Source organism: Pygoscelis adeliae, unplaced genomic scaffold (assembly GCF_000699105.1).
Source record: "Pygoscelis adeliae isolate BGI_AS28 unplaced genomic scaffold, ASM69910v1 Scaffold160, whole genome shotgun sequence".
Lineage (NCBI taxonomy): Eukaryota > Metazoa > Chordata > Aves > Sphenisciformes > Spheniscidae > Pygoscelis > Pygoscelis adeliae.
Window position 1 is genome coordinate 1,191,773 of NW_008824035.1, and position 15,322 is coordinate 1,207,094.

At 37.3% G+C, this 15,322-nt stretch overlaps 1 protein-coding gene across 1 annotated transcript in view; it reads right to left on the minus strand.

The window, feature by feature from the left end:
• PGAP1 (post-GPI attachment to proteins 1) overlaps window positions 1-15,322 on the minus strand; it is a 52,940-nt gene that overhangs the window by 33,561 nt on the left and 4,057 nt on the right. Inside the window, exons 2-8 of the mRNA XM_009332800.1 lie at window positions 10,867-11,020; window positions 7,495-7,670; window positions 6,696-6,867; window positions 4,902-5,062; window positions 3,232-3,284; window positions 2,989-3,055; window positions 1,494-1,599 (exon numbers count right to left, since the gene is read on the minus strand). Of these exons, the coding sequence (XP_009331075.1) occupies window positions 1,494-1,599; window positions 2,989-3,055; window positions 3,232-3,284; window positions 4,902-5,062; window positions 6,696-6,867; window positions 7,495-7,670; window positions 10,867-11,020 (889 nt within the window). The remainder of the gene's footprint in view (window positions 1-1,493; window positions 1,600-2,988; window positions 3,056-3,231; window positions 3,285-4,901; window positions 5,063-6,695; window positions 6,868-7,494; window positions 7,671-10,866; window positions 11,021-15,322) is intronic.

A 15,322-nucleotide genomic window follows, 5' to 3' on the forward strand; every position in this document is an offset into this window, starting at 1 on the left:
GCGATAGGACGAGAGGAAATGGCCTCAAGTTGCGCCAGGGGAGGTTTAGATTGGACATGAGGAAAAATTTCTTTACTGAAAGAGTGGTTAAACATTGGAACAGGCTGCCCAGGGGAGTGGTTGAGTCACCATCCCTGGAGGTATTTAAAAGACGTGTAGATGAGGCACTTTGGGACATGGTTTAGTGGGCATGGTGGTGTTGGGTTGACGGTTGGACTCAATGATCTTAGAGGTCTTTTCCAACCTTAATGATTCTATGATTCTAAGGTTAATATCTTTCTTCTACGTAACTAGAGTAACAAGTTCATCACAGAAATTTAGCTAAGTGTCAAGAGGTCACCACAAACAGGAAGATGCAAACATGAAATCCAATTTGAACATTCTTCCTTATTGCTAAAAACTGACCCCAAAAAAGACAAACAAACAACCCCCCCCCATCACTTCCACAACCTCTTTGGGCACCTGTTCCAGTGTTTGACCACCCTCCTGGTGAAGTACTTTTTCCTAGTATCTAATTGGAATTTCTTTTGTTGTAACTGGACTCTACTGCCTATTGTGTTATCACTGTGCACTTTTGAGAAAAATCTAGCTTCACCTTCTCTCCAATCTTTCATTAAGTAGTTGAAGACAAAAACAGCATCTCCCTTAGCATTCTCTTTAGGGTGAAAAAAACCAGTTCACTCATCCTCTCTCCCCCATGTCCTGTGCACCAGGAGCTAACCGTTTTGGTGGTCCTCTGCTCCATACTCACTTCAGTATATGTCAATGCCTAAATGCCTTCTTACACCAGCATTACCAAAACTGGACACCAAAGTTCAAGCTACCTCAGTACTTCCACAATAGCTTACATTAAGACAATAAATGAAATAAAATGGTTTTCATAAAATGGTTCAGCCCCACTTCAGCAAAACTAGGAATACAGCTGTGCCCTGCAAAAGTTCTGTACAGTTCCCATGACTCCATGCAGTCAAAATTTCTCACCTTTCACTATGCATTCTTAGCAGTTACAAGGAAACCATTAATGTGCAGTCCATTTTACTCTGCCATGTCATGAAAAAAAGGAAGTCATTGATGAAGCAGATCTGAATATTCACGATTTCCATGAGTAGCACAAAACTAACACAACGGCTCTACAACACCCATACTATCCCTCTTGCAAGCATGGGATGTAAGCGTAGATTACTGTACTTTTGAAATCCAGCTATTCCCAATTTCTGGGAGATTGTCTACTGGACACCCTGGTGTAAATATGACTCCTATTCGTCCTCCAGAATCTAAGTCATATAAGGGTGACAGATTTTTGCTCCTACCCCTTTTAACCTATTTAGTGCTGAAACCACACAAAAGCTGATAGTTTAGGTCTATAACCCATATATCATTTTAGCAATGTCTGAAGAAGGACAAAAATGTATTCCAGAAGTTTGTTAGTGAGAAGATTAACTATTAACAAAGGAGTATCATTGAATTCTGTTCAAAGGAAAACTGCTGCACACCTGTGAGTTCTGTAAAAGCTTCAGGATTTTCCTCAAATATCTTTGCAGGGTGTCTCACAAAGTGGTGATTCAGCACAGACATTCTCTTCTTTGGATTGTCAGTTATCTAAAAATAGAGCATATTGTCAAATTTTATTTTACAAATCTGTGATTTACAATCATCACATGATCATAGCCAGCAATACAGTTTTGGGGAGGAGAGGTTGTTAGAAGACATGGTACACTTTCTATTCTAAATTCAGTAATCCAAACAAAGTGCCATCAATAGTCAATCACTGCGATACAGAAAGTCTACGCATATTATAAAGCATAGCTAAAACTTTTAGGACTTTTATATCCTTGCCTACTCTTACCGCAAGAAAACCATTCTATTAAACTTTCTTTATAGACATACATGCATTCTTCCTGAAATAACACATTTATGCCAGAGTTTAGGAAAAATTCTCACATTTATATTTACTAGTCTGAGCTCACAAATCCAGCTCACTACATCCCGTCTTAATATTTCAAGCATCCAGATAGCTGTAGAGCTACATAAGGATTCGCTTTTGTTTGGCGTTGGGGTTTTTTTGTTTGTTTCAGGTTTTTTGTTTTGGTTTTTTTTTTTTTTTCAAAATCAAATTTCCAGGACTAATTTTTGTCTGTTCAGCTTTTCAAAATTGTGGCCATTACAACTGACTTCTGAAAAGTTTTACCCTCCAGCATACTGCCAGTCAACTCCAGAACAACTGTACCCCCTTTTTGTCTCTCTAAATCACATGTTAAAGTGAGTACAACTAAGAAACTAGATAAGTCTGCCCCAAACAGCCACAAAAAAACCACCTGGAGGCCTTCCTCTTCTATGTCTGGGGCTCTGCTCTTACGTATTTTCAACTTCTTGGACCTTAATTCCAATTCATGTTTATTGCTACATAACATTTCAGAAAGAGAACAGAGTACAATGGGAGATTTCTCCAACAGTTTTCATGAAGTAAGATGCAGGATATTTATTTAGAAAAGCAATAAATAATGGTAGCTGGAGGTAAACTAATACACTAGTATTTTACTTGCATTCTATTTTTTTAAGTGCTATTTGCAAAAGAACACCACAAATATGTGCTGGCCACTATGATGACAACAGATGGGGAAGTTTGAGAAGTATTATGTCTGAGTTAAACTACCACAGTTTTTCACCCTTTGCACCCTAAGTGCAAGGTCAACTAAACCTGCTGCATTATGGAAGAAAACTTCAGCCCACACCCCAGCTATAAAGCATCAAGCAGTCAATAATAAAACCTGAGTTAACACCTAATTATTTCTCACACATTGGTCAAACAACACAAAGCCATGGGATTTTTCAGTGTCTGGTACAAAAAAGCAACAATTTTCTCAGTATGACTTAGAAAATCAAAAAGGAGTTTTCTGTATAATAGGGTGATATTCGTGCTGATTAAGCATTCTGGGATGGAATAAGAAAGTGTGAAGGGGAAATATACAGGAGGTCACATATACAAACCTGCCTTGTATTTTCATCTATGAGATCAAAAAAAGCCCTAATGGTAGCCAGGATCAATTCTTTGCACCTAGAAGACAGAGTAAGTAAAATTAAATCTAGAAAGGGAATATCCAGAAGAATAAAAGCGGTCAGAAGAGACATCATAATAATACTATGCTGAAGTTAAATTATTGTAAAATGTGATAACAGTAGAGAACAGAGGGATGAACGGTCAGTCAATTAACCTTTGTTCCATTAGCTTACCACACTATGGAGAGATGGTCTGTTGAGGCCCAAGCTCTAGGCACAGCTGAGCTCTGTTTGGGGAAGGAAAAAAAGTTAAGATTTTGTTAGTATTCAACATTTTAAAATTCTAAGCAAGCCCTTCCCCTCCTTAAACATATTTGCACAATTATTAAAGAGAATAGCGTTTCTCTTAAGAGTTTCAGGGACTAGGGTACAACAGAATGACTTCTTCAGTCAAAAATCTTACAAGGGCTGAAGCTCTTGTAAAACAGGACTTGTAAAACAAAATTACTGAGTTATCTATGTTAGATAGCAGAGACTAATGGCGAAAGGGCCATTGGATGGTGGAGCCAATGGGCCAATGGTGTGGAGGAAAATTACCAAGAATTTCTTCGAACACTGCTTCTATGACTAATCTTACTATTTTAATAAGTGATCCTGGCACATAAGAATAGAAGCATGCCAATGAAAGCTGCTGCTGAAAAAGCAAGGGCATTCTCAACAGAAAGAAGCATCAGAACAGCATGCAGAAAGAACTGGGCAATCTGAAGCTATTCATTTGTATAAATGTATTGCATGTATTGCATTTTACGGACTAATAATATCAAAAACGCCTCCCATAAACGGAGCTTATCACTTAGTTGTACAACTTGATTCAAGTAAGCTATGAACTATTAATACATTACAGCCAGGAAGAAAAAAAAACAACAAAACAACCCCCAAAAGAAAACAAAAACCCCAAAACCCACAAATCAAAAAAACATGAGAAAGAACTGGTACCACTACACATGAGATCTCATGCAAAATTCTGGTCATCAACACTCAAGAGAAATGAAAGTAGAGCAGATGCAGAGAATGGTTACTAGGACAAAGGGAATGCAGAGTTAATCTTCTTAGCCTAGCAGAATCAGAGCTGAGACTATTTATAGACAGCTTTCTGTACAATGGACAGGGAGGTAAACACCAAGGGAATGACAACTATTTCAGATAACGTTTCAAGTTGATGTCAGAACAGATGCATTTAAAAGCTGGCTTGCACAGTAAATGGAAGGGAGAAATTACAAATTCTCTTCCTACTGAGGAGTGTTTTCCAGCTTCTTCCATGTTGGGAACAGGTTGACGGTGGGGGGATGGAATGACAAACCTAACCACTTCTACAATGTTGCTTGACTAATTTTGGAAGGAGATAGATGCCTGCAAAAGCGGAAGACTGGACTTGATGATCCAGTAGATCCTTTCTATTCCTAAGTTCTTTGAAAAACGATAAATACAAAAAGACGGCTCAAAGCCAAAGCTGTCTTTTTCTACTCAAACCAGCAGTCTACTCCTATACTGCACATCTGTCAGTCGCCACATACACATCTCTTGTAAAAACGCAGGAAAATAAAACCTGAGTTCTGAAACTAAAAAGGTTCAAGAAGGTGGCAAGAAGAAACAGTACAAAGTGGTAGATGATTCAAATCCACCCCAACACATCCTCTTCCAGTGGACACTCATTTATAGTACATCAACTATTTATGATTTTATAACTGTACACTATCTACTTTGTGTTTTCACATACAGTATTTTCATATTTAGTTATACTATGCTGCACATATAGACTATAATTAGACACCGATACATGCATTACATAAATAGCTATCTAACATAGCTCCATGCAAAACCAAAAAAATAGTTTGCTTTTTTACCACAACAGATAAGGCACTGTCATGTTGACTCAATCTTGGTAGAAAAGCCAGTCCTGAACGAACTTGGTAATCTCTGAATCCTCCCGCCACAGAAAGGGTAGTTAAATTTCTTAAATCTTGGGCCTTTAGAATCCAATGATTGTTTACAGCTGTATAAAAATCTATAAAATATATTAAAATCAATCACAATTTCCCCATAAGTCTATTTGGTATACAAAAAAGCTATAGAAACATTTCACTAGAAGTTTCTGCAAGCCCCTTTAGAGGCATTCAAGCTCCGATTATCACTTTTGATTCATATAAGGAAAGAAAATTATTGTTTTAACCCCAAGGAGGTAGCAGTTGGGAAAGACAGATACACTTACACTTTCTGTATCAGCCGAGCACATATATTGTTTAAGTAGTGTCATGGTTTAACCTCAGTCAGCAACCAAGCACCACACAGCCGCTCGCTCACCCTCCCCCCCACAGTGGGATGGGGGAGAGAATTGGAAGGGCAAAAGTAAGAAAACTCGTGGGTTGAGATAAAGACAGTTTAATAATTGCTTAATAATAATAGTAATAATAATAATAAATAATAATAATCTGTAATTAAAAGGAAAACAACAACAGAGAGAGAGGAACAAAACCCAGGAAAAACAAGTGATGCAACCGCTCACCACCCGCCGACCAACACCCAGCCAGTCCCCAAGCAGCGGTCACCGTCCCCTGGCTAACTCCCCCCAGCTTTATATACTGAGCATGATGCCATATGGTATGGAATAGCCCTTTGGCCAGTTTGGGTCAGCTGTCCTGGCTATACTTCTTCCCAGCTCTTGTACACCTCCTCGCATGCAGAGCATGGGAAGCTGAAAAGTCCTTGACTAGTGTAGGCACTACTTAGCAACAACTAAAACATCAGTGTGTTATCACATTATTCTCATGGTAAATCCAAAACACAGCACTACACCAGCTACTAGGATGAAAATTAAGTCTATCCCAGCCAAAACCAGGACAAGTAGCAAACCACAGATTTATTTTAAGGACAGCCACAGTCCAGAAACAGTCAGTAAAGAAGAAGCATTGCATTGCAATCAGTTGTCGGAGAGAGAATTAATACAAGCACAATAAATCAAATTCTGCAGCTAAAGATAATCTACTCCTCTCGGGTGCCACAGAGAATAATGAAAATAAATGTCCATTCCCTTTCCTTCACCAGTTTCCTCAATATCTACATGTAGCAGCACAATTATCAGAGCACATATTTCGTCGGTATAGTTTAGTCAAATCTAGCTTTTCAAGAAGTGTATAGTACATGCATAATGATTATACTTCATTTTTTATGCCACAGTTATTTAGGTGAGCAGAAAATATGATCTTTTATGTAAATATATATAAAATATATAATTGTATCTATATTCAATATTCTCACTCCCCAACCTTTGGGCATGACAAACATTAAATTTAAGCAACTCTATTTAGGCAATTCATTTGATAAAGAAAGCCATTACAGAGGTCAAGTTTTACAAAAAAGAAAGGAAAAAAGTGTCATTCGCTGGAGAGCTTACAAATTTAGTAACATGCTCTGCAACTTACTGGAATTACAAATTATTGAGAGCTCCAGGCCCTGCCCAGAAGCTCAAGTACATATCTTACTTTCTCTCGGTATCCTAGTGCTTTCACACAACCACCTGAGTAACAAAGGAATAGATTAATCACAGTAAACAGCACATTTTGCTGTTGATTTGCAAGAACCAATGCTTGAGAGGATCAATAAAGAAAGACAACGTTAACTAGATAACCTGCAATACTTACCGGTAAGATATTTGTCTAAAGGCATTACAGGTGCAACATGAGGTGTGGCTTGTGTAATGAGGAGGTTTATAAGTTCAGGCTTAAAATTCTTCAGAGTAAGCAATGCTCTTGCAACAAGACCACCCATGGAATGACCTACTATTGCAACACTGGTCGGTGCAAATTCTCGATCCTTAAGCAAAAAAGCAAAGAGTAATTAGACACATCAAAAACATTGAACACTGAACTATGGTTATCAGTTGTACACTTCTTTTCCCCAAAATTAACTTACGTCATCTCAAGGATAGTATTAACTAGTAGCAACTTGACAAGTTTACAAAGTGAATATAAATTTAGTTGCTATCTCAAAAAACGTGCTTATCTCAAGCTCAAAAGGAAATATTATATAGCCTGTGTAAGCATAAGAAACTTCAGCTTATTTTAATTTCTGATACTCTTAGGGACATAGGCTATCAAAGAACTTTCCTAGAGAAAACTGGATGTAAGGTGATGCTATATTAATATTTTAATAAGCTAGGGAAAGTTTATATCTACTACAAAAAAGCATACATTGTGCATGGAAGTATTTATTTAGAAACACAATATAGGATCTAACACCAAGGCTCTGGGATTATCACACGCATTAAAGATCTAGTGAAGAGCAGCACTTTTCTATTGCACTATTATCACATTCAATTATCTACACACGTTATAAATTCTCCCTCCCCTATTCATCATTCTTCAGTTTTCCAGCAGAAAAGGCAGCCCAGAATTCCATTCCAAAATGCAACTACATTATTCAGCATATGTCACTACTTACCCTGTACAGCTTAAGAATTACTTTTATGCATTCATGCACAAACTTGGTCTGTCGTTGCAGACTACCACCATACAATGCAACCAACTCCTCATTAAAGTTGACACTGAAGAAATTAAAATGATACTTGAAGTCAATATCTTCTGCTTTTCTAAGTGCAACGGAGCCAAGAGAACGTACTACGAAAAGAAACCACATCAATTAGAACAGTCTAATAGCCACTGCTTAGCACCATCATTAGTAGAGAAAGACATAAATATATAATCTATTAAGAAACAATTATCTTAAATTCATTGTTCATCTCAAGTCATTTATGAAAGTAAAGAAAGGATGAAAATGATATCCAAAAGCAAACAATCTCTTTTCTAATACGCAATCACACTTGTTTTACAAAAACAGATTTGAAGATATAATTAATCAGAGCAAAAGTATCAGCCAATGACCATCAGAACCAAATTGTAAAATGAGAAAAGAAATAATTATTTCCTATTTTCATAAGAATCCCTCTGATAAAAAAATATTAGTAAACATACCATAACAAGAGCTTACAGAAGAATGTGGAAAAGAACAAACCTCATGAGATGAAAAGGAAGTTTAGAATGAGTTACCAAGAGCTGCACACTATGCTCATGGCAGTTAACCACGCGACCTAGTTTACCGCTGACTACAGAGATATTTTATGGCAAAAAAAATTTATACAAGATCAAGGATTATGTTCCTCCACCTGAGGGCTGCTTTTCTCATCTCATTTGCACCTTCTTACCGCCACCAGGACAAGAAGGCAAAATGAGCAGTCTTGACTTCAACCCTAGAGGCATTGCTACTGCTAGGCTTTCCTAAAATTCCTTTGAAGACCACCAAGTCTAGGACAACATTCCCAAATACCACCGAGATATGTATGGGGGATTGGAAAACCAAACCCCAAAGGACACTTTTCCACCTAAATCTTGAGGGACCAAATGTTCTGTTTACAAGGTTTTGCTTCTGACCTGTCTTCTCCATCTAACCCCGGCTGCTATTTAATACAGCCTTCTGAGTGCAGTATTGTCCAAGTTTCCATGCAGACATGGCAGGATGGGAACGGTAACGGCTGCAAATAAAAAAGCACAACAGGGGAGGGAAAGAAGAAAATAAAAGAGAAAGTCCCAAAAGCGAGCATATACTTTTGCAAATAAACTAATGATCGCCAGAAAGGTCTGCCCAAATCCAGCACACAGAAGCAAGATTCTTCTAGAGTGTGACAGTTTCAGAGATCTGCAGCCTACAGAATCCTCCTTCTCGGAAAAGTTTGCTATAGAAATTACCATATCAAACAAATTTCAGCAAAGTTCATGAAATTGGAAATAAGTATTTATGAAATGCTTTATATGTTCGAACACCCAGCATGATGAAATTTATAAATGTAATTTGTAGTCGATCATTTCACCAATTCTATCTAAAACTAATAAGCAATAAGAACACCTTTGAAATGGTTTGAAAAGACCTAAAAAGTATTTAAAAGATGAAGTATCTTATCGCAACTTTATACCTTATGGTATAAAGGTATGGTATACCTTTACCTCATGGTAAAAGGAACAAGAATATTGCCAAAGATCACAAGGCAAGCATGTGACAGATTCCTAAATAGAACTCAGGATCTCAATTCTCCCAATCTCAGGTTCATTCCCAACAATTAAACCAGACCATCATCTTTTAGTCGAAGTCTGAATTTTGTACATTTTAAAAGGTTCATTTAAGTGCCCATGAAAGATGATGAATTAACATTAACATTCAAAAGTGCCTGTAACACATCAAAATAACAAACCCAGCAAAGGCAGCAGCAACACTTCCGTCTCCATTGCTCAGCGAATAGGAATATATTTTAAACAAGTATGAAAAGAACAATAACACCTTCTCTGCTCATCTAGGTATCAGAATTAAAATGTGTTATCCCACAATAAATTCTGAACGAAATACAAATTTTCATAAATTCCGTAATAAACCAAAAACTATTCTGAGCCACTGATTAAGGCAGAACAATTTATTTTAACAAAGATTTTGAAAAATGAACATATGACTTATTGCCAGTCTCCCTAAATCAATTTCTCAAAACAAAGAATAAATATTTAAATATTTACTGATCTTAAGTGGTACATTATATCCACAGCATGTAGTACTTCTACTCACCTAGTTTAAGTTTCTCTTCATATACTTCCTTTTAATTCCTAACATGCTCTGAAAGTACCATTTTATTTCCTGCATAGTGATGTACTGCCGTGATTTAGAGAAAGCATTAATTCAGATTTGCAATACTTTATGCACAATTACAAAAGTCCATATGGTATCTCTCATAATCATTATGTTCATAATCTTCTTTGGATACTATTGTGCCTGCAAGTCTGTATGGGTTTTCTGAAAGTACGAGTTGGTAAAATATTTTACTTTGTTATAAGCTAAGTGGGTATATTCTCAAAGAAAATAACTTTGTAAAGGTTCTCCGAAATCAGATAATTTAATCAAGTTCAGTGCAAATATAAGGAAAAATTATCACAGTAAGACATCAGGGTTTAGACCGTGGGGGTTTTCCCCCATGCATACACATCAATTTGGCTAACATCGTAAGAGTGTTACTAACTGTTTCAAAGCACATTTTAGAGAACAAAAATAACGGTCCGACAAACCCAGCCTGGAAGAAATATCAGATACTTGAATAAACACTTAAACACAATACTTCATGTTCATCAAACTACTAACTTTGGTATTTACAATGAAAAACAAAAATGCCTTAAAACTACTACTACTTTTCATTTGGAGCCTAGACGCATAAGAGGGAATAACCTGGAAAACAAAAGCAGGCTATGTGTAAAGTGAGAAGATGATGCTAAGGAAAAAACACCACTATGTAAAGAGGTAGGAAACAATGAAGCTACAGGGCAAGCCACAAGATGATGCTTATTTCTATAGCATGTAATTACCTCACATCACAGATGGCAGCCTCTTCAGTTTCTTCTAATCAAATTCAGCTCTTGGTTTATTTGGCATAACTGCACTAAAGGTTGCTCAGATCAAAACCAACTAGATGTTTGCAATCAAAAACACAGCAAGGGTGCAGTGCTGCCATAGTACAGCATAAACTGTACTGTTTCTGGCTGTCAAAAGTTGAAGTCTTACTCCAGAAAAATATTATAGCTCAACTGCTCAACTGATTTGAAACAAAAATGACAACTTTTGACTGTTTGCAATTAACCACGGACTAACAAGGATATCTGCACCATAATACGATCAACCATTATGACTTTTGTTGATATTATTTCAAACAGAAAACTTCTTGCCATTAAGTAATGCATAAATAGGAGAGCTCTTTGTAACATACCTATAACTTAGCTAAATGCTTACCTTGTTTGTAACTGCCAGCATTCCCAGGAAGAAACAGAACTGGAATCCCTGTCAATAGGAGATTTTTGTTTTCTTCGGCGTAGTTCCCTTCCCCATAGAGATAGAGCTCATATGCTGGGTATCGTTTGGCTGTTTTCTTCGGTAATTTTATTTTCTGTTGCAAAAGTTAAAAAGAAAACAATTACCTTGTCTATATTGTTGCAAACAACAAAATCTAGTGGCTATCCAGTAATTTAAATGATCTGGCTTGTGTTTCATGTATTGTTTTAAATTACAGTCTAAAGAATACAGAATGAATTCTGTATTTTGGGTTCTGGGGTTTACTTTTAAAAAATAATTAATGCATCAAGTATTTTGTTTAAATAGGTATTACTGTGCATAATGAGTGACTGCAGTTACTTAAAACAGCTATTAACTTTAACTGGCTTTGAAACAAGCTGCAAATGAATGAAATTATGTGTCTTTTAAAGTTGCACATTTGTAAAGTAAACCTAGCCTTACACTACCCGGGGGGAAAAAGAGGGGGAGGGAGGAAAGGCATGTCAAAACCCAACCACTTCTCCCAGGACATGAGAATTTGAGGGCAGAGACTGGGGCACATGAGTGATCCTTATTATTCCTACTGCACCTGAATGGTTCTGGAAGTCTTTCCAATACCACATAACTCAGAACAAGGATATGCCACTGCACCTGATACCAAAGCTAAATCTCAAGAACAGGGTTATGTAGGTGACTGTCAGATGACAACTATTATGTCAGGGTAAATTACAGATGCAGTGTGAATTCTCTGAGGTGATTTTTAGAGATGTAACCTGAAATGGGAATTTAAACAATAGTAGTAACCACCTTAATATGGCTAATCAGAAAAAATGAACCCATGATACTTTGGGGGCTTTTTGTTGTTGTTGTTTTTAGGCTCGGTTATGTGGCCTAGTGACACACAACCTGGTTTTGTAACAACTCGGGATCCAATTTACACAGTCAATTGTCATCTTAAAAAAGGCCGTATTTCTTGTATTAAAACAAAGAAGCAAACAACTAACCACCTAACCTGTCACATAACTTATTCACAGGATTAAAAATTCCCAAAGAGAAAAGAACAAAGTATCTTTGAACCTGAGGGCTAGGTGATGATTAAATCTTAGACCAGTAAGTTATGACTCTTGCAGCCGTATGACACTGCTTTAAACCAAATAAGTAGTAAGCAAGAAAACATTTAATTAACTCCTGTATGGAGGTTGGTTGGTTTATAATTTTGAGTTTCTAAGATACAGATTTTTAAAATTTCTATTAATGCGAATACACTTGTTCTAGCATTTGATTACTTATGACAATTCAGAGACAAATAAGATAATTAAAAAATTAATTTATTGAGGTGTAATTTATATTTTAAGAAAACTATTTTACAGAGGAAGGTCAAAACTAAACCCAGTTTTGCATCAGAAATCTTCTCTAAAGCCTCTCTTAATTGCTTTCTTGAAATAGAAGCATCTCTATTTCGGATATTTCAGTTGTTTCTCTCAACTGCATCTACAGTAAAGGTGACGTAGCTTTAATTCCCTGCCCACACACACTCTTTTCCCTTCCCCTGTTCTTCTCCGTCTCTCCTCAGCTAAAGACTATTTCCTTTCTCCCTTAGCCTTCAAATTGTTTGCCATATTGGTTATTTGCAACCTCTTCTTATGATGTTTGATATACATATTTAAAATGTATACTTTATAATATATAAATATTTTTATAATATTATATAATATAACAAAATACAGAGACAGAGAGTGTGTGTTTAACTCCTTCTCTGTGAACAAAAAACTTTAAGCTTTACTCAGGGCTTATGTCTTCAGATCATCCTTTCAATGTTCTTTCCCTTTTTTCCATCATCTCACCTTTCCAACTTCACTGACCTCACTGTCCCTTTCTCATGCCTCTCTACTACTTCTTTTTCAAAGGCTTTCAAAATTCTGTGGAAAAACCTTAAAATCAGTTTCCATTACTAAACTAGGAGTGCCATCACGATATGTTTATATGATTTCCTGATGGATCAAATCAACTGTTCTTCCACAGTATATTCCTGGTTCATTGTCTTTTTGAAAACTTTTACAGAACAAAATTAACGAGCTGCCCTTCTTTGGGTCAATGTCAAAAGCAAAAACTACACAATCCATGAGAACTGTCCTACCAAAATACTAGGTTTTCTCAGTAAATCACAGTGCTCAAATATTGTAACAAAATGGCCACACGTAACTCCAAAGGAAAACAGATGTTCATGTTCCATGACAGTGGTTTTAAATTCTGAATTCCCAAGACACTGGTTATATAATTGGTTGTAATGAGGTACAGCAACTTTTTACAATGTCAATATAGGCTTCATTTTTCACCCTGGTTCCCAAAGAAATTAGGCTTATGTGAAAAAGTCCTCATTACTAACTTCTGAATCTCTTACCAAGCTTAGCTGAACAGGACAAGGGTAAGTTAAATTCAAATACTGCAATCCTACAACTCATGCAAAAAAAGATGGTTAAGTACAAAAAAGAAAAAAAAATCCAAACCAATTCCACTACTTAGTATTAGCTTGACTGTGAGCTAACTCACACCGTTAGACACAAAAGAAATGAAACTTCTTATGTTTAATTGCTCCAGTAGTTACTTGTTTTGTAACATGATACCCAAACCAGAAGGGAGGACAGGTACTTTTCACCCGAAATTCCTACCTTGTGGTTTCCTACCAATGCCAGCATTACAAAGACATTACACAAACAACCCGTCCAAGAATAAAGAGGTACTTGAAAAGTATAATGCCTTAGCAAACCCAGACAAATTCATAATTTCCCCCTGCCCCAAGTACTGTTTTCCACACAGTAAAAGTGATTATTCAGGGCACAGAAATTCTGAGAGGCAATAGAGCCAGCTGTGACTTGCACCTCCTGAATGGAACTACTGCTTACCCTTAAGCCTTGCATCTCTTACCAGCACAACACTTACCTAATGATGCTTCGAATTTAAGCCCTGACATAATGAGTAAATACGAAAGATGTGTGGCGGCAGATGAGAATTTCAGGCAACCACCAGTAACATCACACCGATTTTGCTAGTAACTTTCCGTTGGTTGGCTTCAGATTGAAGCTGAAGTAGGTTTTGGCTGCTAGGAAATCTGAAAGCTTACCGTGTAGTATTTATAGCTGCTTAAACAATTTTGTGCTACAGCACTGACAAAACAACCCTTGAAGCTATACCAAGGTTCTCTTTTGTAGGCCAACACGACTATGTCAAGGTTAGCAAATGAAGGTTAATAGATCCAAAAATTAACTTGCTGCTTCATTACCAATTTAGGTACTAAGATTTTGCTTTAAGATTTTCTTTACTATGCAAGCCAGCTTGCAACCTACTTCAGAACAGAATATTACTTAGAATACTTCATATTTTTTCCAACATAGATTATATCCTAGATAATGCTAAATGAATGTTTGGGAGCCAACAAATTATGCTTTGGGATGCTTTTAATAGGACAGAAAATCCTGTAGTAAGAACCACTATTAAAAAAAATTGTTTTCTAACAACTGCATGCAGTATTAGCAGTGAACCTACATATACTCACATATTTACATCCTCCCGCTATTAAGCCATAATACTGTGTCTGGAAAACAACAGTTCCATCACCAGTCTTCTCTCTCAAACTGATCCAAGGTTTTCAAAGAGGTCTTCAAAGAGGTTTCTAAAAGGCTTCAGTAGCAAAGCAAGGGGGACTTCAGGCAGGTTTACAAGTTCTCCCATACATTGTGGGACCGTGGCACCTACAAAGCACTTGCTGAGAAGACTTTGCACTACTGTTCACTAGCTTGAGAAATACACTCATATTTGAATCTCAGGTATTCACTTTTTTGACACATTAGTTGCGTCACACTTATAAAGTCACAGAAAGGACCAAGGAGTACAAGACTTAACCCTCCTGGGCAATAACAGTGCTGTGAGTGCTGTCAGAGGACCTGGCCCAGCCTCTTCCTTTGCAAAAGCTTGGATGAGCTTTTGACCGGTTTTACCAGGACTACAGGTAACTACAGGCATTTACAGGTTAGAAAATTGGAAGCTTTTCTATTCATTTTCTTTTGTACAGGTAGCAGTACGAAACACCTCACTACTTTACAGGTAGACAGCTTTTCCCTTCTGTAGCTATCCAAGGTGCACCATTATACGATGCAGCCAAAGCAGCGCATTTTGCCAAATACACCGACCTCTCAAATAAGCCAAAGCTCTTTTTGGCCCCATTTACAGCTCGCCATTCTGCAGAGGCCGCCACAGGACGCGGCAAGTTAGCTAACCCAAAAGTTACGGGAGCAGTCAGGAGTCGCCTGTTCTCCCGCGGCTGAGGGCGTTCGGGGCTGTTTTCCTTTCCCCGTAGCAGGGAAGAGGGGGGCAGCCACAGGAGGGCTGCGCCCCAGACAAGGGGCTCCCGGCCGCGGCG